The sequence below is a fragment of the Neopsephotus bourkii genome, unplaced genomic scaffold (assembly GCF_033783945.1).
Source record: "Neopsephotus bourkii isolate Nb327-2 ecotype Australia unplaced genomic scaffold, CSIRO-AGI_Nbou_v1 NB_580, whole genome shotgun sequence".
In the NCBI taxonomy this organism is placed as follows: Eukaryota; Metazoa; Chordata; class Aves; order Psittaciformes; family Psittacidae; genus Neopsephotus; species Neopsephotus bourkii.
Window position 1 is genome coordinate 905,870 of NW_026901081.1, and position 24,861 is coordinate 930,730.

Sequence of the window (24,861 nt, forward strand, 5' to 3'; positions counted from 1 at the left end):
TTCCCTGTACAGGGATGCACATGGACACCAGCACCAGGGATTTCCCTGTACAGGGATGCACATGGATACCAGCACCAGGGATTTCCCTGTACAGGGATGCACATGGACACCAGCACCAGGGATTTCCCTGTACAGGGATGCACATGGACACCAGCACCAGGGATTTCCCTGTACAGGGATGCACATGGACACCAGCACCAGGGATTTCCCTGTACAGGGATGCACATGGACACCAGCACCAGGGATTTCCCTGTACAGGGATGCACATGGACACCAGCACCAGGGATTTCCCTGTACAGGGATGCACATGGACACCAGCACCAGGGATTTCCCTGTACAGGGATGCACATGGATACCAGCACCAGGGATTTCCCTGCAGAGGGATGCACATGGACACCAGCACCAGGGATTTCCCTGTACAGGGATGCACATGGACACCAGCACCAGGGATTTCCCTGTGCACCCCTGCATGCTCAACCTGCATCAGTGTCCTCTTGCATGTGCAGCCCTGCACCAAGAACCTCTCTGTGCCCCCTTGCACATCCACCCCTGGACCAGGGATCTCTTCATGTGCACCCCTTGCACTAGGGACCATCCTATGCACCCTCGCATAGGCAGCCCTGCACCAACAATCACTGTGTGCACCCCTGCACAAGAACCCCTGCACCAAGGACCTTGCCATACACCCCAGCACTGCAAACCTCCCTGAGCAGGGATGCACATGGACACCAGCACCAGGGATTTCCCTGTGCAATCCTGCACCTGGGACCTCCTCGTGCACCCCTTCATGGGCACCCCTGCAAAAGGGACCTCCTTGTACATCCCTGCACCGGGGACCTCTCCATACACCCCTGCATGTGTACCCCTGAACCAGGGACCAATCCATGCACCCCTGCATGGGCACCCCTGTACCAAGATCCAATCCATGCATCCCTTCATGGGCACCCCTGCACCAAGAACCAATCCATGCACCCCTGCAGGGGCACCCCTGCACCAGGGACCTCTCCATACACCCTGCATGGGCACCCCTGCACCAAGGACCAATCCATGCATCCCTGCATGGGCACCCTTGCACCAGGACCACCACACCCCCACCAACCAACCACACCCCCACCAACCCCCAACAACCACACACCCCCACCAAACCAACCACACCCACACACCCCCACCAAACAACCACACCCCCACCAACCCCCAACAACCACACACCCCCACCAAGAACCAATCCATGCATCCCTGCATGTGCACCCCTGCACCAAGGACCAATCCATGCATCCCTTCATGGGCACCTTTGCACCAGGGACCAGTCCATGCACCCCCACCAAACCCAAACCCCACACCCCAACCAACAAACACACCCCACACCCACACCAACCAACCAACACCCCACACCCCCACCAACCAACCACACCCCACACCCCCACCAAAACCAACCACACCCCACACCCCCCCAACCCCCAACACCCCACACCCCCCCCCTGCATGGGCACCCCTGCACCAAGAACCAATCCATGCATCCCAGCATGGGCACCCTTGCTCCAGGGACCAACCCATGCACCCCTGCACCCGGCACAGAGCCATGGGTCTCCCTGCAGGCTGGAAGTGGAGCTCCCAAAGCCTCCCACCCTCACTGCAGCCCCGGCACCCTGCCAAGAGCCTGACCTTTGGGCCAGGCGGCTGCAGGCCAGGCCCAGCCCCTGGTACTGAGTTCAGGCCAGCGCTAACCCCCTCGCTGCAGGGCTGGATCCCATCACATCCCTGGTGCTGGTGTCCATCACCAGTGGGGTGCTGCCCCGGGGTGTCGGGGACCAAAGGATGTGTATCCCAGCCACACCATCCCCTATGCTGGAGCTCGCTGGCTAACTGATTACAGGCTTTGAATTAAAGATAGAGCAAGGAGCAAGGACAGACACGTCCTCTGTGTCACCCAAGGGCGTCCAAAACCCTGGGAGCTGGGATGGAAAGAGGCAAAATGGGCAGATCTACGGGTGGTTTGGAAACGGAGAAGGCAAGGGTTAAAAATGGGCAGAGTTAAGGGGATTTTGGAACCGGGGAAGGAAATGGGCAAAAATGGGCAGAGTTAAGGAGATATTGGGAGCGGGGAATGAAAGAGGAAAAAATGGGCAGGGTTAAGGGGATTTGGGCTAATTCACTCCCCTACCCATGCTTTTGGCCTCATGCCTGTGGTCCCACCATAGGGTCTGTGTTGCTGATAGGGTCCTCCCGATGCCCTCCAGCTTCTCCTTGCTCCATCCCACCTCCAACCTTCCTCCAAAGGGCAGCGGGGGGCTCCCTGCCTGCCTCAGTTTCCCCCCCCAGCTTTTCACTGAGCACAGCAGAGCCAGGGGCTCAATAACCAGGCAACCCATCAGCGCAAGCACCGGGGGAGGCAAGCCAAGATTCACCCATCCCCATCCTCCCCCTGCAGCAGCTTTAATTATAGATTCCCACTAACACCACCAAATGAGACAACTCCCAGCCCTGGCCCCAAACCTGGTTTCTATGGAGATTTATGGAAAGGCAACGGATGGGATAAATAGGTCCAAAGATGCCAAACTTTGCCTAAGGGATATATGGCCGGTGCATGGTGGGTGAGCGAGGATGCTCAGGATGGATGAGGGTGTTTTAATGCAAGCATCCCTGGGAATACGACCCCACCGATTCCCTCCGGGAATCTCCTTATATCCCTAATGACTGTTTTGGGGTGCATCCACCCTGCTTGGGGAGCTGCAGGTGGGGAAGGCAGTGGCTGGGGCGCTGGGGGCTGCGTTCCCATGACCCCTCCGCTCCAGCGAGGTGCTATATTTACATCAGTATTTTCCTGTTTAATCCAAGTGCTGCAGAGTCAACAAACAGAGCATGGCAGGAACATCCCTCCTTTCCCATCCCTGCGGGATCTGCCCATAGGAGAAACAAAGATCCAGCTTGGCATCCTGCTTACACCTTCGCCGAACCCCAGATCCGCCTTTCCTCAGCGGTAGGCTCCTATACATGTATGTGCAAATGTGTGCTGCCCATCCCAGCAGCTAATTCAGAGCAGCCCAAGGAGAAGGACTTGGGGGTGCTGGGCGATGAGAAAATGAACATGAGCCAGCTTCAGTGTGTGCTTGCAGCCCAGAAAGCAACCGTATCCTGGGCTGCATCAAAAGGAGCGTGACCAGCAGGGCGAAGGAGGTGATCCTGCCCCTTTATTCTGCCCTCGTGAGACCCCACTTGCAGCACTGTGTGCAGTTCTGGTGTCCTCAATATAAAAAGGACATGGAGGTGTTGGAACAAGTCCAGAGGAGGCCACGAGGATGCTCAGGGGCTGGAGCAGCTCCTGTATGGAGCCAGGCTGAGAACATTGGGGCTGTTGAGCCTGGAGAAGAGAAGCTGCGTGGAGACCTCAGAGCAGCTTCCAGTGTGTGAAGGGGGCCTATAGGGATGCTGGGGATGGACTCTTCATTAGGGACTGCAGTGATAGGACAAGGGGTGATGGGTTCAAACTGAAACAGGGGAAGTTTAGATTGAAGATAAGAAGTTCTTCCCTGTGAGGGTGCTGAGACACTGGAATGGGTTGCCCAAGGAGGTTGTGAATGCTCCATCCCTGGCAGTGTTCAAGGCCAGGTTGGACAGAGCCTTGGGTGCCATGGTTTAGAGCAAGATGTCCCTGCCCATGGCAGGGGGGTTGGAACTGGATGATCTTAAGGTCCTTTCCAACCCTGACTATTCTATGATTTTAATGGGATGCTGGAGGTAGAAAAACTTCGCTATTTTGAGTGTTTTGGGGGGTTTTCCTGCTCTCTTGGAAGCATCCCTCCTCCTGCAGTGCCTGCACTGTGCATGGAGCAGGACGTGCTGCTGACGGCTCCCAGGGAATTCAAAGCCTCGTGCCCGGTGTCAGACACAGGGAGCAGGACCTTTTCTGCACCCAGGACAGCTTGGCCGGCTCCAGAGCTATGGAGGATCTCTGGAAAGCACCCAGGACAAACAGTCCTGCTGCTGAAGGAGAACAGCACGTTACCTCTCCCACTTGGGACGTGCAGGGTGGCCGGACCCAGCAAAGAGCTGGCATTGCAGGGCTCACCTCCACCAAAGCCACCCGATATGGGGGGTGTGATGCTGCAGGGGTCATAGAATCATAGAGAATCCCACACTGGTTTGGGTTGAAGGGAGCTTAAAGCTCCTCCGGTCCCAACCCCTGCCACGGGCAGGGACCCCTTCCACTGGAGCAGCTTGCTCCAAGCCCCTGTGTCCAACCTGGCCTTGAGCACTGCCAGGGATGGGGCAGCCCCAGCTTCTCTGGGCACCCTGTGCCAGCGCCTCAGCACCCTCACAGGGAAGAGCTTCTGCCTAAGAGCTCAGCTCAGTCTCCCCTCGGGCAGGTTCAAGCCATTCCCCTTGGCCTGGCCCTACAGGCCCTTGTCCCAAGCCCCTCTCCGAAATACCCAACCCCAAGAGAACATCTTGGGGGAGCATCCTGGGTGATCATATTTTGGGAAGCCATTGCCACACACATGCCAAACCCCATTAGTAACCCATTCACACCTTCATGTGCTGGAGACAGACACCAGGTCAGCCAGACCATCACCCTGGCACAAGGCCCCATAATCCCCAAGCGGCGATGCTCATACCCCCAAGCAGATGACCGACCTCACGACGCCAGCCCTCTCCATTGAGTTAGGAAGGGGAAAAACATAACTAAATACAAAATAAAGCTTATTTCTCCACTGTTGGTCAGGGAGCACATAAATCTCTGCTCCCAGCCAGCCCTCCTGGTGCCAAGTTATATCCGGTCCTTGATGCTCTCACCTATAATTAAAGCAACTCCCATGCAGAGCTCAGTCCCCCTTCATCCCCCCTCCCCAGCCAAAGCTGGTGCCATCTGAAATAAAACATCCCAGCTCCACTGTATAATAAATCAAAGAGAGAACTCCAAATCCTGGTTTCAGTTATGTTATGGCTGCAGCACAAAGAAACTCAAAAGCAGGAGAGAGATTTGAAGATACAGCTGCAGCGTTGCCCTTAAAAGGGAAAATTCGCACCCTCTTCGCTGAGGCTGATGGGTTCAAGCAAGGTGAGGGGCAGCATCCCTGATGGGGTGGCCTGTGTCCCCGAGGTGATGCTCAGCCAAACTGGGGTCCCACTTGTGCTGCAGGTGGTGAAAATCCACCCAAAATGGTCCTAAAGTGGCCAGGGTCGGGGGTGTATTGGGGTGTGGGGTCAGCAGAGCATCCCTGCTACCAGGGCCACCACAGGGCACCATCCCTGGGGCACTGCAGAGAGCTGCCTGAATAAGGACTAGATCTTTATAAATGACTCATATAAAACCATCTAATATGCAAACTTATGGTGTTAATAATGTAGAGATGTTTCTTTCTAAAGGAATGCTGCTGGGTGCACTGCTTTGCCTTGGGGACCTGCTGATGTCCCCAAGGTGCCAGCAGCTGTGGTCCTCAGAGGTTCCTTGCTACCCAGATTAAACGCAATGCTTGATGTGCTTCAATAGCACTTTTCATTCTGAGACCAGGGAGGACAAGCACCTCACTGGTCCATCGAGTCAAAATGCTGCAAAGTTCACCCAAAATCACTTCCAATAACGTTTTATGCAGGAGCCAGGAGTTTCCAGGCCTCAGCCACCAATGGCTGGTGTCTGGCAATGGGGACAACAGCCAGAGGGGCTGAATGGGGTGCAGAGCCCCACAGGAGAGCCCCGTGGGGGGAATGATGCTGCAGGAATGCAGGACCCCAGGAGAACATATTGGGACAATGATGCTGTGGGGATGCCAGACCCCAAAAGAACATCCGTGGGGAATGATGCTGCAAAGGTGCTGGATCCCAGGAGAATACCTTGGGGGGAATGATGCTGCGGGGATGCCAGATCCCAAGATAATAACTTGGGGGAATAATACTGTAGGGATGCAGGATCCCAAGAGAATATATTGGGAAAATGATGCTGTGGGGATGCCAGATCCCAAAAGAATAACTTTGGGGTAATAATACTGTAGGGATGCAGCACTCCGGGAGAATGTATTGACACAATGATGCTGTGGAGATGCCAGACCCTAAAAGAACATTTGTGGGGAATGATGATGATGCAAAGGTGCCGGATCCCAGGAGAACATCTTGGGGATGACGCTGCAGGGATGCCAGACCCCAAAAGAATATCTTGGGGGAATGATGCTGCAGGAATGCTGGACCCCATGAATGTACCTCAGGGGGAATGGTGCTGTGGGGGATGCCAGGCCCCCAGAGAACATCTAGGGGGGATAATGCTGCAGAGATGCTAGATCCCAAAGGAAAATCTTGGGAGAATGATGATGTGGGGATGCCAGACCCCGGGAGATCATCTCGGGGGGAATAATACTGTGGGGATGCCGGATCCCAAAGAACATCCTGGGGGCATCTGGATTCTGGGAGCATGCAAAGGCTCCACGCAGCTCTGCCCCGGCCAGCAAGGGTTACACCGCCGGGCTCAGCCCCGAGGACTTCACGCTTGGCTGCCGGCGGCTGTTGGAAGGGAACAGTCCAGCCCATCCTCCTAAACCAGCACCAAAGCAGGGCGAGAGAGCCCTGCCAGCGCCATTCCTGCGCTCCCGGCCAGGCCCCCACGGGAATGGGTATTTCGGAGCTATTAAAAGCCCTGTGGGTGCCGGCACTGCTGTGGTGCCGCAGGAGGAGGTGGCGCTTCCAAGCACTTCCCGGCACAAACACCCAGGGAGATGGGAACCCAAGTGTGTCTTCAAACAACAACCAAAGGGGCAGGAATGCCAAACCCCTCCCCATGAGAGACCCTAAAGCACGCGGATGCTCTTCAGGGTGATCAAAGCACCCTGGCATCATCCCCCAAGCAGCGTTAGTTCTTCCACAGGCAGGATAAAACTTTACCCAAGCATAATGGGTTCAGGGTTTCCCCCCCCTTTTCCCATGCTGCCAGCACGGCAAAGCCCCTGGTCCGGAGGGAAGGTGATTTTGGGGGAGGAAAATACAGATTTGCTTTACAAGGGGTATGAATCCCAAGAAAAAGGATCATTTAAGCCTTCCCAACTGAGGAAAAGGCAATTTCTGCTTCAGCAAAGAGCAACCCCATTTAGCAGGACCTTATGGGAGATAAACCCACCTTCCACTATAATTTGGTGCTATTTAACCTGAAAAGTGCTTCTTCCCTCCCCAAAAGTCATCTTTGTAAGTCACTCCTATAAATAAGAGCTCATCCCCTTGGGACCACTGGGAAGGGCTGGGAAAGCTCTTGGCAGTGCATCCATAGATGGGAATTTGTCCCCAGCGAGGGACACATAAGAGACCCCCAAAGCTACCAGCGCTTTGGAGGATCATGCACCCCATGATGAAATGAAGGCGTTTTGAGGATGGATGGGCACTTACCACCTGCGGCTTGGTCCTGGGGCCATGCTCATTGGGTGGCCGTGGGCAGCGGGGCAGCCGAGGCGGTGGGGCGGCGGGTGGAGAGCGAGGTCCATCCCCAGGACTGGGGGTGCCGTCACCCGAGTTGAGGGACAGCATGTACCGCTTGGTGACATCCTCCAGCGAAGGAGGCTGAGGGCTCGGGAAGGGTTTGCCGGGGGAGCGCCCAGCAGCCGGTGCAGGGACGTGGCTGTGGTGGCCGGAGGGGACAAGCGGCTCGGGGACGGTGATGGGGACGAAGGTGGCGGGCTCGCTGGTGTGACGGATGTGCTTGGTGGCAGGGCGGCTCTTGGTGAGGACGGTGGGTGCCGGGGGCGGTTGGTTCTCCTGGTGAGCAGCACGGTTGGAGCGCTTCTTGGAGCTGCGCCGGGCGATGCGAGGGGACAACACATCAGCCAGCTTGGGGTCAAAGCCATAGCTGTGGCCAGGGCTTGGCACTGCTGGTTGTGCCGAGAGGATGGGCTCGCTGCTGGATGGGGGGATACTGGGTTCCAGCTCGCTGATGGCCTCACCAGGACCTTCGAAGGCGCCGGCTGGGAGCTCACCACGGCGGCTGGGGTCACTCAATGACTTCTTCTTGATGGTTTTGCCGTTGCCCTTCTCATCGATGAGCTTAGCCATGGCGCCGGGCTGGCTGACGATGGTTTGGATGAGGCTGCTGTAGTCCCGTGGCCCATCGCTGCCCAGGGACAGGTCGCTGCCTGCGCTGCCTGCACTGCCTGCAATGGTGGCAGGCTGGGGGATGCCCGCCTTGGCGCTCAATGAACCCAGGAGGTTGCTGTCAACAGAGAAGTTCTTTGCCTCCTCCGCCACCGAGCATCTCCGGTGGGGCATGGGGTCGCTTAGGGAGCGGTAGGGCTCAGCGCCACCCTCGCTGCCACCTTCCATGCCATTGGCACCCGCCGAGGGGAACTTACGGCGGCGCCGCAAGCTGCCGGGGGTGCTGGGAGGCTCGGATTTGCCAGTCGGAAGGTCTTCCCCCGCCGTGGCTGGGTGAGGGTGAAGTGGCATCTCAGAGCCACCGGCAGCAGGCCCCGTGTTGGGCAGCGTCCAGGCATCCACGGCTTCATGCAGGTCTTGGAAGGGCATCCCCATGGGTTCTGGCTCTGTGACGATGCCCTCGTCTGTCACGCTTGACTCGTGACCCGATAGCTCCTCCATGGATTTCCTGCGAGTGAGGCTCTCCTCCAACTCCGCTTCCTTCAAACACCTTGTGCTCTCCAGTGTGCTCTCTGACCGTCCCCCAAGGGTCACCTCCGTTGTCCCTGTCGATGCCACCATCTCAGCGCCCTCCACACCTCCACTGTCCTTCTGCTCGGCCGGGAAGCCATAATCCTGCTGGGAACCCATCCTGCTGATCTTCTCAAAGACCTGCCTCGCCTCCTGGATGTACTGGTCCTGGATGACCATGGGCAGAGCATCCTCCTCCCCCCGCTGTCCCCTATCCACAGCTACCTGGTCCTGGCTGTCGGTGGTGGCCAGGAGGAGCTCGGAGGAGCTCTGCTTCATGGAGCTCTGTAGGAAAAGCCGCCGTGTCCCTGATTTTTCGGAGCAGGTGAAGGACTTGGCGCGCCGTAAAGTGGCCGTCAGGTCCTTGAGCGTTGGCCGCTCGCCCGGTGCCCAGCGGTTGTGGGGCTGAGCGGTGCCACGGCTGCCTGGGGATGGGCTGGTGATGCCGGCGCATCCATCAGAGCCCGCATCAAGCCCGATCCTCACCCCTTTCTTCTTCACCTTCAGCTCTGAGAGGTCTGATTTGAGGAAGCTGAGGAGCGTCAGGGTCTCGGTGGCAATGTCAGGGTTGGACAAAGACTTACGGTGCTTGGCTTGGTCCCCTTCCAGCCCCGGCTGGTGCAGGCTCTCGCTCCCAAAGTCTGGTTTTACCTTGGCTGTGCCCTGTGGCAGCTTGGGACGGACACGGACAGCCGGTTGTCCCCACGCCAGGCCATCACTGGTCCCAAAACTGGGTGATCTATAGATGCCGTAACTCGTCTGGAGAGTCCGTCCTTGGCTGGGCCAACAGATCCCAAACTGTTCCTCTTCCTTCAGCGTCTCCGTGCTGGAATAACGACTGCTGCTCCGTGAGCCGGCAGGGCTGCTGAAGGGCAGGATGTTCACCTTGGAGACACGGGCCACCACAGGCACGGGATGTCGAGGGACCACCCTCCCGCAGCCTTCGGCCTCAGCATCGCCACCATCCGCGGGGCTCTCCCAACCACCGCTCTCCTGCTTCTTCTTCCGTGCGGCGCGGTGCCGATGGGCTCCTGTTTGCCCTTCGCCTTCGCTGCCCAGGGAAGCGCGGGGAGAACGGGATGCGGCTGCCTCAAACTCCCCGTTGGAGCGGGGTGATGGGGAGGAGGAGGGTGGTTGCGGTCGAGTCGAGTTATGCCAGGAATGCGGGCCGGGCTCCGGCGGAGCTCCGCGGGGAGAACGGAGAGCCGGGTGCGGGACGCGGCTGCGGGGTGGAGGCGGCGGGGGAGCTCCCCTCCCGCTCCCGGTCCCGCTCCCATTCCCTATCCCGCTCCCATTCCCGGTTCCCCCCGCAGTTTGCCGGCAGCTCTCCCCGAAGAGTTTCCGCATCGCCGGGACGCTGGGCCAACGCGGCGGCTCCGCGTTTAACCCCGGGCCCGGCGGCGACGACGGCGGCGGCGGCGGTGGTGGCGGCGGTGGAGCCGGGGACGGCGGCTGAGCCCCGGCATGAACCGGGCCCGTTGGCTCCGGCTCGGTAAAACGAAGCGAGAGCTGCCGTACCGATGGGGCCAGGCTGCCCAAACCCCGGCCCGGTTGGTGCTCCGCGATCGACGCCGAAACTTTCCTACCCGGGAAGAAGAAGGAGGAGGAGGAGGAGGAGGAGGAGGAAGGCGGGGAGGAGGCGGGCAGCAGACACCGACCCGCCGCTACCCCCCGACCGCTGCCCCCCTCCGCCATTGTCTGCCCCCCCCCGGCCCCGCCGCCGCCTCCGCCCGCCCCCCGGCCCCGCCGCGCCCCGGCCCCGGCCCCGCCGCAGGCACCGCCCGGCCCCGCTCCTCCTCCGGGCTGACCGCGGGCTTCATCCCTCCCGCTTTGTTTGCGCTCTCTCTTTCCCTTCTTTCTTTCTTTCTTTTTTTTTTCTTTCCGCCTCATTTCGGGCTTTTCCTCCTCCCTCTGCTCCTTTATTTGTTGCATTCAAATCAACTTTCCTCCCCGGGGCGGGGTTTCCTCCCGCGGAGGGGGATGGTGGCACTTTGGGCCCGGGTTTATTCTTTATCTCATTTTCCTCCTGGTTTCTTTTTGGGGGGAAAAGGGGGGGAAACGGCTGCGGAGCTGCCCTCCGGCTCCCAGGCCAGCGGGAATCCCCCCTGCATCCTTCACACCCCCCCTTATCCTTCACTTCCCCCCTTTATCCTTCACACCACCCCCCCAAAGCATCCTTCGTCCCTCGCTGAACACTTCACTCACCCCCATTCTTTACCATCCTTCACCTCCCCTTGTCCTTCATCCCCCTGTATCCTTCATGCCCCTCCTCGCACCCTTCACCCCTCCATCCTTTACCTCCCTTGTTCCCCCCCATCCTTCAGCTCCCACTTACCCTTCACACCCCCTGCATCCTTCATCCCTCTTACCTTTCAACCCCCCACATCCCTCCCTCCTTATCCTTCGTCATGCCCTTATCCTTCATCACCCTCACATCCTTCAGCCTCCCCATTCTTACCCTTTGCATCCTTCATACCCCACATACCCTTTACCCCCCTTCACCCCTCCGCAACTTTCATCCCCCCATCCTTCAACCCCTTCGACCTGTTCATCCTCCCTTATCCTTCATCCCCCCTTACCCATCACTCCCACTCACCCTTCATATCCCCCAGTACCCTTCACCCCCCCTGCATTGTTCACTTCCCTTATCCTTCATTCCCCTGCACCCTTCAGCCCCCCCTTTAATCCCCCTCTGTATCCTTCATACCCCCTCTGCACCCTTTCCAACTCTTCTTCAGCCTCCTGCATCCTTCCTTCCCCTGCATCGTTCACCCCCCCTGCATCCTTATCCCCCTCTTATCCTTCATCCCACACCCTTCAAACCCCCCTGCATCCACCCCTTTCCCCTCCGTCTCCTCCCAGCTTTTTATGTGCGTTTTTAGGGGAAAACGGGATAAATAAGCAAGAACTCGGATGCCAGCGAGAGCTCCTTCCCTTTGCTGTGGCTTTCTCCGGCCCCTGCTTTGCAGCTCCCCTTGGGAAAGGCAGAACACCTTGCTCCCAGCTTGCACAGAGCTCGCACGGTGACGCACTGCCCCGCAAACAGACTTCCCCCTGGTTTTTAGCATCGCTTGTCAGCACTTGCTATTTGTAGCTTATAACCCCCTTTTCCCCCCATGGCAGCAGATTTATCCCTGGGGATGTGAGAAATGAAGGCGGTTGGGGCGGTTGGTGGGTGAGCTGGGGCCTCGGTAGCATGGATGGGGCTGGAGTGGGGTCCTGGTTACATAAAGGACATCGCTGGCTCTGGCCAAGGGGCACCAGAAGCGTGGTGGTGAGTCAAATAAATCCAAGTCCCCCATAAATGCGTTTTTCAGGGCCTAAAATGTGCTTCAGGAGATGCTGTGAGTTGCACCACCCCAGCATGTATTCCTTTCCTTGCCTCCACCCTCTTTCCCTGCTTCCCAAAGGGCTGGGTATCTCCTGGCCGTAACGATGATATCCCCATGGTCATCTGGCATTCAGGATGGGATTTTGGGAAGAGCCATGCATTTCATCCCTGCTCGGTGCTGTGGGAGCTGGTCCTCATGCTGCTGCTGTTCAGCATCTCAAAAGCACAGGAGATGTTTCGAAGCACCCACCCCGTCTTTAAGGCACCCTGTTGTGCCCATCACCCTGGCTTCTAGGCCTGGTGGTACCAAGGATGCTGCTGACAGGACCCCAAGGCCAGGTTAGACCAAAAGTAAGCTTTCTACCCTTAAAACCATCCAGAACTGGTGATTCCACCATCAAGAACATCACTCATAAGGGTGTCCCAGGGATGCTGGATGTCACCACCCAAGCCCACACTGTCCCTGCAGCCACCACCACTGTTTTGGGAGCTCTTTAGCTTTATTGTGGTCAAGTTTTGGCCAATCACCTCCTCCCATGGATGCTTCCCAGGCAGGGAATGGTGGGATAGAGCAGGGCTTCTCCTCCATCCCTCCTGGAGCCGGGTGGGCTCCCGCAGGCTCAACCGGATTGATCCAAATCTGGCTATTTTGCGCCCTCTCCTGGGTCCTGGTGGCGTGGCCCGGAGCCTCCCACCCCGTCCCCGTCCTTTGGGATGGGAAGAGATGGGGACACCAGGCTGGGATTGCCCCACCGGCCACCGCTCTCGCAGCCCCCCAGTTTGACCTTCAATTGAGGACCCCGAAAGTACATCAGAGGAGATTTTGGTGCGGATGAGCTCCAGCCAAGGGAAGGGCCCGGGATGGCTTTGCCTTCTCCATCATATTCTGTGCCTCAACCCAAAGTCATTGTCACCATGCATGGTCCTCACCATTAAGCCTTATGGTGCTTAAACCATGACAGCATAATTCCGGCAAAATATGGTGGTTTGAGCTAGCACCACTACAGGATCCCTCTCCATTCCAGCCCACCGTGATGCTGGGATCTCTGAGCATCATCCAAGAGGCAATGAGCACCCTCCTCATCCTTGCAACAGCAAGAAGCTACGCTGGGACCACTACCCCTGGATGCTGGTGAGGTCCTCGGGTGGCAAGGTACTGGAGGAAGACACCATATACTTGGAGGGAGCAAGTCAGGATGGGTGCAAGCAGCCAAGCTGGAGGGATGCTCCTCCCTAGAGATTTGAAGCAAATTGCTTAAATAAACTTAGACATGATCATTATGCACAGACAACCTGTAGGAAATGGAGCAAAACACTTATCCCTACATACGTGTGGATATGAATACTCCAGAATCATGGAATGGTTTGGGTTGGAAGGGATCCTGAAACACCTCCAGTTCCAACCCCCTGCCACGGGCAGGGATACCTTCCACTGGTGCAGCCTGCTCCAAGCCCTCACAGGGAAGAGCTTCTGCCTAAGAGCTCAGCTCAGTCTCCCCTCGGGCAGGTTCAAGCCATTCCCCTTGGCCTGGCCCTACAGGCCCTTGTCCCAAGCCCCTCTCCAGCTTTCCTACAGCCCCTTTAGGCACTGGAGCTGCTCTAAGGTCTCCCCATAGCACAGCAGAGGGGCAGGATCCCCTCCCTGAGCTGCTGCTCACTCCATACATGCACATATCCACCGTGTAAATACATTGAGTTTAATCAGGATGGAGAGCATCTGTGCTGTGGAGCTCGTGCTGGGCTACAAACCCTCCTGTGCAGGGATGTGTTACATGGATGTACTTACAGAGGGTGCACATATGTGAACATTCCATCTGGAAAAGGGAGGGAAGGTTATTCTCTACATCCTGTATGTTAAAGGAGACTCACAGAGCGATTAGTGGTACCTCCACTCCGCACCATGTAAGTGAAGCACTCCTGGCTTGGAGTGAGAACCATCCTTATCAAGGCCAGGTTGGACAGAGCCTTGGGTGCCATGGTTTAGTGTGAGGTGTCCCTGCCCATAGCAGGGGGTTGGAACTGGATGACCTTAAGGTCCTTTCCAACCCAAACCATTCTATGATTCTATATGGAGGCTGCAGGGAGCAAAGCTCAAGCCCCAGCCCAGCACGGTGCTGGTAGAAAGGCCAAGCCAACTACGGGACATGTGGTGACATGACAAAGAACACCAAGTAGCTTGGTGGCATGGGTTTCCCATCTCTAGTCATTGTGTCCTGGTGTGCTGGATTTGATTCTGGAGGACCCTGGTTAGGAGGTGACAGCAGGGAACCAAGGATGCCAGGATGGAACAGGCTGCCCAGGGCAGGGCTGCAGTCACCATCCCTGCAAGGGTTCACACCGCATGGAGATGAGGCCTCAGTGCCATGGGGCAGTGGTGGCCTTGGCACTGATGGGAATGGTTGGACTGGATGAGCTGAAAGATCTCTTCCAACCTGTTTGATTCCATGACTTGGAGGCTGGGCTAAGCAGGGAGCTGGACCCAGGTGATGCTGAAGGTGACCAGGCAGGTGACAACACTGCTGGCTTGTGTCTAAGCCAGTCCAAGGTTAGAGGTGGGAAATCCAGCAGGGGTGTCCCAGTTACCCTTATGTCCCCCTTCCCAGTTCCCAGTTTGGCCAGGAATGCTCTCCCAGAGTTTTTCAGTACCCGTGGTACCAATAAGCCCATGTCTCTTATTGGTGTGGCCTCATTCTGGAGACTGAAGAATAGGGATGTCTCAATATTACCCCATAAAACGTCCATGGCACTGATCTTGAGCTGAGAAAAACACATCCTCATGCTCTCCAGACACAGGGCCCCATCAGGGAATCTTTAAATCAGAAAGGGGAGAAATCACCCCCCAGCAGCTTGTCCTCCATGGTCCCACCATGCTCTCCATGGTCCCACCAGTAGTTTTTATTGCATTGGTGGCTTGGCCACGAAGGAGCCATGGTGCTAAGCTGCTCAAACTGAGCAACCAAGCCAGAGGACACTGGATCTGTGCCATGATGGGGTTAATACTGTGCTGCTGCAGTGGAGATGAAAGTGCTGAAAGCTTGGGAGATACCATCCTCTTGTCCTCCAGGATGTCCCCAGCTGAAGCCATCTCTGTTCTGTGGAGCTTAAAGCCCAAACTGCCCCATGGCTGATCCTGGTGACACCGGGGTGTCCCTTGTCCTCACCTAGGAGCCATAGGTAATGCAATGGTCATGGCGCCACTTGCTGCTCATCTTGTCCAGGAGGTAACGGGTGCTCTCACGGAACTTGCGCTGGGTGAAGTAGAAGAGGATGGGGTCGAGGACACTGTTCATGCTGGCAAAGGGACGTGTGCACTTGTAGGCAGTGGCAAACGCCTGCAGAGCCGAGCAGGACAGGCTGGGCGAGGAGCGGACAATCAGGTAGATGGTCTTGGTGAGGTGGAAGGGGAAGAAACTGATGGAGAAGACGATGACCACGATGATGATCATCCGCACGGCTTTGTCCTTCCTCTTGTGCACCACCAAGCCGATCAGCTCGTCCTTCTGGCACAGGATCCTGGCCATGCTGCAGTAGCAGGCGAGGATGGCCATGAAGGGCAGCAGGAAGCCGGTCACCGTGAGGGTGATGCCATAGGGGAAGTAGGCAGAGGAGCGATCCGGTGGGCTCAGGTCATAGCAGACAGTGCGGTTCCTTTGGGTACCGGTGGAAGCGAAGACAAAGGTGGGCAGGCACTGGGCGATGACAATGAACCACACTGCAGCACACACCAACCACGTCAGCTTCTTCCCCTTCTTCTTGTGCCATGAGGCCAACGGGTGGCAGATGCCCAGGTACCGCTGGACGCTGATGCAGGTGAGGAAGAGGATGCTGCCGTGGAGGTTGGTGTAGAACTGGAAGCGGATGAACTTGCAGGTGAAGTCCCCAAAAGGCCAATAATCCTTCTGGGTGTAGTTGTAGATGAGGAGAGGGAGGGAGCAGACGTAGAGCAGGTCAGCCACGGCCAGGTTCAGCATATAGATCATGCTGCGGCTGAGCGCCTTACGGGCCACCCAGATCTGCCCGATGACCATGGCGTTCAAGGGCAACCCCATCATGAACACCACGGAGTAGACCAAGGGCAGCAGGACCTGCTTGAACTCCTCGTGGAAGGTGCATGAGTTCCTCCCAGCGCCCACAAGGGCTGTCGAGTTGGCCATGGTGGTGGTGTCCCCCATTGATGGCCCTTCAGCAGTACCTGAGGATGACAAAGGAGATGGTTGGTGGCTTGGCCATGAGGTGTTACATCCAACACAGGGGGATGAACCTGGACCGCTGTGTGCAACCTCATAGCTGTGTGCTTCTGGGTCAGGGAAACCTTTACTATCCAAACAGACTGGGGGATGGAGGGATGGAGAACAGACCTGAGAAGGACTTGGGGTGTTGGGTGAGGAGAAGCTCCCCATGACCCGGCTTCAGTGAGTGCTTGAGCCCAGAACCCCCTCGTGTGCTGGGCTGCACCCCCAGAGCGTGAGCAGCAGCTCAGGGAGGGGATCCTGCCCCTCTGCTGTGTGAAGGGGAGACCTTAGAGCAGCTCCAGTGCCTAAAGGGGCTGCAGGAAAGCTGGAGAGGGGCTTGGGACAAGGGCCTGTAGGGTCAGGCCAAGGGGAATGGCTTGAACCTGCCTGAGGGGAGACTGAGCTGAGCTCTTAGGCAGAAGCTCTTCCCTGTGAGGGTGCTGAGGCGCTGGCACAGGGTGCCCAGAGAAGCTGTGGGTGCCCCATCCCTGGCAGTGCTCAAGGCCAGGTTGGACACAGGGGCTTGGAGCAAGCTGCTCCAGTGGAAGGGGTCCCTGCCCATGGCAGGGGTTGGGAATGGAGGAGCTTTAAGGTCCCTTCAACCCAAACCAGCCTAGGATTCCACAGTTCTAAACCACGATGATGGATTTCGGGGTCCCACAGGAAGATGAAGATGGAGACAGCGGTACCACAATGGGCGGTACCACACAGGCCAACGTGGTCACAATGGTCACCACCACCTCAGCTCCACTTCCCCCAGCACTTGCACCCGGTGGGGAGGTTTGCACAAGGCCAAACCCCCCTCATCCCAATGCAGGAGAGGGACTTGCAGCCCGGGCTGCTCTTAGCCACTGGCACGGCCTCCTGCTCCTCTGCAGGGGGTGCCAAAGCCCTTACAGCCGGTCACCCTATAGGGCTGCATCCCCTAAGTCCTCTGTCCCATTAGGAGATGCCACCTGCATGGGGCCCAGCACCACCCACACATGTTTCATGGTTGCTTTCATCTGGGAATCGGGGCTAATGATGCTCCAGTCCCAGGGGGTTTGGGTTTTATGGGCTAAAAGCCCATCCCCGTGGCCTCTGGGCTGCTCTGACCTGAGGAACAGACCGTCTGCTTCACTCAAAGGCTGGAACTACTGCGGAAGACATGGTCCTATAGCACAAAGAGAGCCCTGGCACTCGCTGTGCCACCCATGGGTGCTGCGTGCTCCCAGCAGCTTGCAGGTACAAGGCAGAGCTGCTTCTCCTTCCTCCTCTGGCTTCCTCCATTGCCGGCAGCCCTGGCTGGTGGCTTGGGGCCAGCACCCACTTCCCCTGCACACCCCAGTGCCAACCCCAGTGCCTGGTGGGGATGAGCTCGCTCGGATGGAGAGGGGTGGCAGTGTCCCCATGCTGGGGCAGGGAAGGGTGCATGGGGCAGATGGGGAACACACGAGTCCTACTGATGTGGCCCCATTTGGGGTCTTTGGTCATCCATTTGGGGTCTATGGGGCTTTGCACGGCACTGCATGGCACAGCACCATGGGCACTGCATGCCACAGCACCATGGTCACTGCAGGGCACTGCATGGCACAGCGCCATGGGCACTGCATGGCACTGCACCGTGGGCACTGCATGGCACAGCACCATGGGCACTGCATGGCACTGCACCGTGGGCACTCCATGGCACAACACTGTGGGCACTCCATTCACTGCACTGCTATGACATGGCACTGCACCATGAGCACTGCATGCACTGCACTGCTATGACATGGCACTGCACCATGAGCACTGCATGCACTGCACTGCTATGACATGGCACAGCCCAGCCCATGCCAGCGCCTCCACCTCAGCTCCACATCATGTGCATACAAACCCATGCCCTACACGCATCCATGGACCCCCTATATACACAGACACACGTGTGCACACCCCAGTGTTTCCCATGAGGGAAACAGGGCACTGAACCCCAGTGCTACCAGGCTGGGATGGGGGAAAGAGCTGGTGGAAAGGAGGAAAATCCCTCCCAATCCTAGGAGAAATCCAGTTCCAGGATGCATGGAGCAAAACCTTTCTATTAGACACCAGAAAATCTCCACCTCAACTATACCCACTGCCCGCAACCACCCCTAACCCCACAGTCACAGTTTGCCATCACCATAAATCACCATAGCTTCTAACTAATGAAACCACATCAAGATGCTCGGCCTCATCCTGCTGCCGTGCCCAAACCCAGTGGATTATCCCAGAAATCCCCCATTTTCACCCCAAAAAAGCCATCACAGGATGATGGGGTGGATGCTCTCTGTGCTCAGCTGCCCTTAAAAGCAAACACGGGATGATGGAGACCTGGACCTGACACCACGGTGATGGGCACCAGGTGAAACCAGTCCCTAAATGAGACTTGGAAGGGGGGAAAAAAGGGATGCTCGTGGTGTTGGGGTGCTCCTTAGGGTGAGACTGTGGTGGGGACATCATAGTGGCTTAGTGTCAGGGCTGGGATGGTGGGGACAGAACTGAAAGCCCCAGCTCAGCAGATCTCGAAGGGGATGAATGGGGGTGCTCTCACTTGGCCAAAGCCACAGCATCCCTGCTCCCAAACACCTCCTGGCTGGTCCCCAAACACCTTCAGGTCCTCATAGATGTGTCCCATCTGCCCTGGGGTAGCTGGGGACCGAGGTTTGGGTGTTTTAAGGGAAATCCCTATTTATTGGAGCCTGAAAGTGGGATAATGTGGACAAACTGGGACAACATCAGGCATTTTAGGGTGCTTAACATGGACCCATGGCTGAGCTTGTATAAACCCATCTATATAGACCAACATAGGCACATATACAGCCATATGTTCACACATACACATGCCTAAACATATGTATATAAGCATGTACACCTCTCCATATATATATACACCTCTATATACAGACATATATGGCTCTACACACACATACACAGACACATGCATGTCCCTATACACATACATAGAAACATGTCTCTGCACACACATATGTACAAGCTTCTATACCTCTCTACACAAATATGTGTCTCCAAGCACATGGGCTCACACAGATGTGTATACATAACTCTATTACAGATGTGTTTATGCTTCTATATGCTTGTCTATGCACACATGCTTATATACCAATATATTTATAGCTCTGTATATGCACAAATCCATATAGAGGTATATATAAAGACAGGGACAGGCTGCTGGCACCCACAGCAGCGTAGAGGACCAGGTCCCTCACACAGATGTGAGATGCTGTGTGTGACACCACCTCCAGTACAGCACTCATCCCTATGGATGCCCCAAGAGATGCAGGAGCATCCTGGCTGCACCCCAGGCTGTGGGAGCAGAGGGACCAGGGTGAAGCCATCCCTCTGAGCCTCACACAGCGCTGCTATGGGGATCAGTGTGGTTTTAAGCCTTGCTCTGTTGGAAACGCTGCTAAAGCTCCCTAAAGGCAAAGATCAGCAGCTACCGTTGGGGTGGCTTCGGGATCACTGAAGCACTGATGCTGTCTGCATTTGAACCAATGCAGTCGGATCAGACCCCATGCTCTGCGGTTCTGCCTCATCCTGCCCAGCTTGATCTGATCTGCTCGGGTCCCATCCTGCCTAGTTCAGTCTCACCCATTATCCTGCCTGATCTGGCCCCAGCCTGCCCAGTTTGATCTGACCCACTCGGGTCCCACCCTGCCCAGTTTGATCTGATGCTGTCGGGTCCCATCCTGCCTGGTTCCATTGGACCTTCTTGGGTCTGATCCTACCCTGTTTGGCCTCATCCTGCCCGGTGTGGTCTAACCCCCTCGGGTCTCATCCTTCCCAGTTGAGTCTGACCCTGTTGGGTCTCATCCAGCCCAGTTTGGTCTGACCCTAACATAACCCTGTTTTGTCTGACACTCTAGGGCCCAATCCTGCCCTGTCTGGCCTTATCCTACCCAGTCCGATTGGACCCTTTTGGGTCTGATCCTGCTTGCTTCACTCTGACCCACTCAAGTCCCATCCTACTCAGTCTGGTCTGACCCTGTCGGGTCCCATCCTGCCCGGTTCACTCCGACATTCTCGGGTCTGATCCTGCCCGGTTCCGTCTCAACCCGTGGGGTCCCATCCTGCCCGGTTTGTCTGACACTGTCAGGTCCCATTCCGTCCAATCCAGCCCCATCCTGCCCTGTTCATTCCGACCCTCTCTGCTCTCATCCTTCCCGTTCTCTTCGACCCCCTCGGCTCCATCCTGCCCGGTTCTGTCCGACCCCGTTGGTTCCCATCCTGCCCGGTCCAGCCCCATTCTTACCGGTTCACCCGCTCCCCCTCGGCTCCATCCTGCCCGGTTCTGTCCGACCCCGTTGGCTCCCATCCTGCCCGGTCCAGCCTCATTCTTACCGGTTCACCCGCTCCCCCTCGGCTCCATCCTGCCCGGTTCTGTCCGACCCCTTTGATTCCCATCCTGCCCGGTCCAGCCCCATTCTTACCGGTTCACTCGTTCCCCCTCGGCTCCCCTCTGCCCGGTTCTGTCCGACCCCGTTGGTTCCCATCCTGCCCGGTCCAGCCCCATTCTTACCGGTTCACTCGCTCCCCCTCGGCTCCCCCCCTGCCCGGTTCTCTCGGTTCCGTCCCCCCCATCCTCGGCACTCACCGGCAGCGGGATGCGCCCGGGCGGCAGCAGCGGAGCTCAGAGCCCGGGGCCGCCCCGCAGCCTCCGGCCGCCGGCCCCGCTCCGCCCCGGGGCCGCTCCGCTCCGCCCCGCTCCGGCCCCAGCACCTGCGGGAGGGGGGGGCTAGGGAAGGGTCACATCTGGATTTAGGCTGGGGGGGGAACAGCTGGATTGGGGGCACCGATCAGTGTACGGGGGGCTGCCATGCAAACAGCTGGCTTGGCATCACAGGTGAACATCTCTATTGAAGAGTGTGCTGGGGGGCTTCCAGCACCCCCAAAAGTGGGATTTAGAGGGTGCGATGCTCATGCATCAGTCAACAGCATGGTCCTGGCTGGGCACTGGGAGCTGCTGAGCCCTCGGGGGGTGACTGGGCCATGGGGACAGGGTCTCCCCATGGCCCCCAGGTCCCAGCCAAAGGGGTCGGTGGCTTCGGTGATGATTAACCAGGAGGTCAAGCCTCGGCGCTTCCTGAGCACAGCTATTAAAGTGCAATAAGAAAAGGAAGCCTGAGGGAATGTGTTGGGTATGAAAGAGCTGATGCATAAACAGTGCAGGGATGCTGGGATTACTCAGGATGCCGGGCTTGGTCCTTCCTTTCCCTGGAAACCCAGTCTGCCCAGGGGCTTCTGATGGCTCTCGGTAGAGGTGGAGGGGAAGGAGGTGCTGGTCGGCATCACTCGGATGATGGAGCATCTCAATGGGGCTCTCCAGTGTCACCTCATTGGGTGATGCACCCCCAGAGCTGCCACCTAATATGAGGTGAGGGGTTTGGGGCAGGGGTCTGGCTCCATGGTGGGATGAGGAGGCGGAACAAGGTGCTGCAGCCTCTTTGGATCCCACCGGCGCCTGCGCTATGCTGGACAATGTGGGCTTTCATCAATCCTGGCATGAGCCCATGGCCAAGCCGGGCAGTGGGGCCACAGGGGAGATGGGCTCTGGCAGGAGCAGCAGTGAGTATGTGCAACCACAGCCAGGCTGGAGCCAGCACCCTCACTGTGGGGCTGCCCAGGCTTGCGGGGTTGGGTTGGTGATGGCTCGGTGCCCTCATGAAATTCCCTTCTCCTGCCACAGGAGGATGGAAACCAGGGTGGAGGGGAAGCATCTTTCCCTAGAATAGAGCAGAAAATAAACCCTGTGCAAACAGACCCCTGCAATGAGGAGCCCAAGGATCTACACAAGCATCCATGGAATGCAGCTGAGAACGGACACAACTCACTCCTCCGATGAGCCGCCAGTGAAAGCACTCATCCCACCTCCAGCTCCAGCGCTGCCTCCATCTTCAGGGCAAGCTGCAGAGGGGTGACAAGGAGCTGGTGTCCTCCTCCCTCCCAGCACAGCGGATGCCCTTGCAGGTCCCCAAGGTGGATGCCTCGCAGCCAGGTGTCCTGGTGGGGACAGTGTAAATAGAGTTAAAGAAAGGGTAGAAAATAGTGGTGGCTGCCTTCCAGCCCGAGCACTGGGCCCAGCAGCACCTGGAATAAACGGGAATGCCTGGAAAAATGACATCTTGGGGGTTGAATAGGGATGGGAGAGGCAGCAAGGCCAGGAAAGAGGTTTCCAGCCAGGCATCATTCTTACACCTCTTTTTATCCATGCGAAAGGCAGGCGAAGCTCACTGGGAAGAGCAATCAGGGCAAGGGAATGGCTTGGGTTCCTCTTGGAGCCGCACCGACTGGGTTAATCCTTGGCACAGAGGCTGGATTTGGCCTCATGAGACAATTGGGCTGCCTGGTTTCTGCTCCTCCGGCCAGATGGTGCCAGTAATCGTGCTAGAGGCTGAGTGCAGGCAACCCATGCTGCTGCTACCTGGGGTAATTGCACCTTCCCACCCCAGCTCCGGCTTTCCAGTCGCTGTTGGGATGATGCAGATGGAGAGAGGAGCATCTATGGTTGAGGACAGGGAGAGAAGCTGGGGCCGTGCTCCTCCAATGGACACACAATTCCCATTGGAGGTGAAAGGCAGTGTTTTCCAGTGGAAGCTTTAAGAAGCCTCAGGAATGGGGTGTCCCCACCACTAAATGATGGATGTCACCATGGGCAGGGTCCTCCAGGGCTTTCAGGTTCCCCCTCAGCACAGAGATGCCAAGCTGCATCCCTCCTGCTCCGCTGCAGCTCACCAGACCGGAGATGCCTTGCAGGAGGAATTTCATTACATCTAAAAGCCATTAATAACGGAAATGGAGTTAATTTCTCATGTCTTTCTGGGCACAGAGTGGTGGCTCTGGCTGGGCGTGCTCATGAGGACGTGACATTTGGTGGCAGCTCTTTTATAACCAGACAGGAGACGGCTCATGTGCAGGTATCTGCTGCCTCTGCCTTTGAGTCGGAGGTGTTTGGGGGACAAAGTCTCATTTCTTGAGGTTCACCCGGTGCCTCCACACTTTTACTGCAATCAGTGCTCAACACAGTCAAACCAGTGCTGCTTCCTGCGGTGAAAACCCCAATAGAAGAAGAAAAAATCATCTCACTGCTGGATGTCTGTGTTGGAGAAACTGATGATGATCAGAGAATCACAGAATCATAGAATGGTTTGGGTTGGAAAGGACCTTAACATCATCCAGTTCCAACCCCCTGCCATGGGCAGGGACACCTCACACTAAACCATGGCACCCAAGGCTCTGTCCAGCCTGGCCTTGAACACTGCCAGGGATGGAGCATTCACAGCTTCCCTGGGTAACCCATTCCAGTGCCTCACAGTGAAGAACTTCTTCCTTAGATCCAATCTAAACCTCCCCTGTTTCAGTCTGAACCCATCACCCCTTGTCCTATCACTACAGTCCCTAATGAAGAGTCCATCCCCAGCATCCTTGTAGCCTCCTTCAGTCACTGGAAGGTGCTCTGAGGTCAGAGTCCTACTTTTCTGGCCAACGACCCGTAACCTCCTTCTGGAGGTGATGAGCTCCCAGTGACAAGCTATGAGCTCAATGCCCCCATTCAGCCAGGGCTCCATGGGACTGCCAGGAAACCTTGCCTTTGGTGGGAATTCAGGCTAAGAAGCCCTGGCTTTGCTCCAAGTGGAAGCTGACCCACTGCAATGGCAGTGTTTCTCAAGAAGCATGTTTCAGTTCATTTTCCTCTCCAACCTGCTTTGTTAGAGCCCCATGGACGTCAACAGGGAAAGAAGGGATTGTTGGGCTCCTTCGCCAGGGCATAGGTGATTGACACCTTGATCTTCAGAGCCTTTCTTTCATCTCACCATCACACCCTGATGAGCATCAAGGACTCATTGAGCTTCCACTCAATGCTTTTCTTTGCTTGGGAGTCCTCAAGGAGTAGTGTGGAGAATGAGGATCCAGGACTGGGTGGTGTCTTAGGCTCCAGTCTGATCCAGAACCTCAGCAGAAGGAAAGTTCTATGAGTCTATGACTCTTCAGGAGGTTGCCTGGCCTCAGACCACCTCATCCATCTGTTGGTCAAGCAAGTTGGGAAAGGGGAATTTGGGATTCACATCTGTGGGTCTTTGCCAGCAGGAAATCCCAGGGCTTAGGGCACAAGGGGGTCTTGTGATGGAGGTTTCCAAGGTGGTCCTTCACACTTCTTAGCCACCTTTGAGAGGTCTTCTTCACCCCCACTGCTAGGAGGCTCTGAAAAGAGTGAGATCATCAGCTCTCACTACCTCTTCCTCATCAATAGCTGCACTTTCTCACTTCAAGGGCAGAGCTGGGGTCTGGGATGGGGACATCTCTGAACTTTGCATGGTTGAGTGGAGATCAAACACCTCAAGGATGACCACAATCCCTCCTGCAGCTCCTTCCCCTCCATCCCGTGCTAGCAGATCACCCCTCAGTAGCTCCTCCCTCCCTGGGAGAGCCCTGAGCTCCTGAGGCTCAGCACCGTGATGGCCATGTATGTCTTCTCACCAAGACCCGTTATCCCCATCCTCCATGATCACAGGTATAGAATCCCAAACTGGTTTATGTTGGAAGGGACCTTCAAGCTCATCCAGTTCCAACCCCTGCCATGGGCAGGGACCCCTTCCACTGGAGCAGCTTGCTCCAAGCCTCTGTGTCCAAACTGGCCTTGAACACTGCCAG

General features: G+C 57.0%; 2 protein-coding genes across 2 annotated transcripts in view; both read right to left on the reverse strand.

Moving 5' to 3' along the window:
- ARHGEF17 (Rho guanine nucleotide exchange factor 17) overlaps nt 1–10,370 on the reverse strand; it is a 41,206-nt gene extending 30,836 nt beyond the window's left edge. The window contains exon 1 of the mRNA XM_061351361.1: nt 7,363–10,370. Coding sequence (XP_061207345.1) covers nt 7,363–10,326 — 2,964 coding nt within the window. The 5' untranslated portion in view covers nt 10,327–10,370. The remainder of the gene's footprint in view (nt 1–7,362) is intronic.
- A 4,446-nt stretch (nt 10,371–14,816) lies between these two features.
- P2RY6 (pyrimidinergic receptor P2Y6) lies at nt 14,817–20,880 on the reverse strand. The gene is made up of 2 exons (XM_061351362.1): nt 20,807–20,880; nt 14,817–16,154 (listed from the first exon to the last, which is right to left on the reverse strand). Exon 2 carries the CDS (start codon nt 16,132–16,134, stop codon nt 15,124–15,126), a length of 1,011 nt encoding a protein of 336 aa, XP_061207346.1. The 5' UTR covers nt 16,135–16,154; nt 20,807–20,880; the 3' UTR covers nt 14,817–15,123.
- Nucleotides 20,881–24,861: the final 3,981 nt, after the last annotated feature.

What these genes read in the sequence shown, in the direction of transcription:
- P2RY6 (XM_061351362.1), bottom strand. Translation starts at nt 16,134, where the DNA reads ATGGGGGACACCACCACCATGGCCAACTCGACAGCCCTTGTGGGCGCT.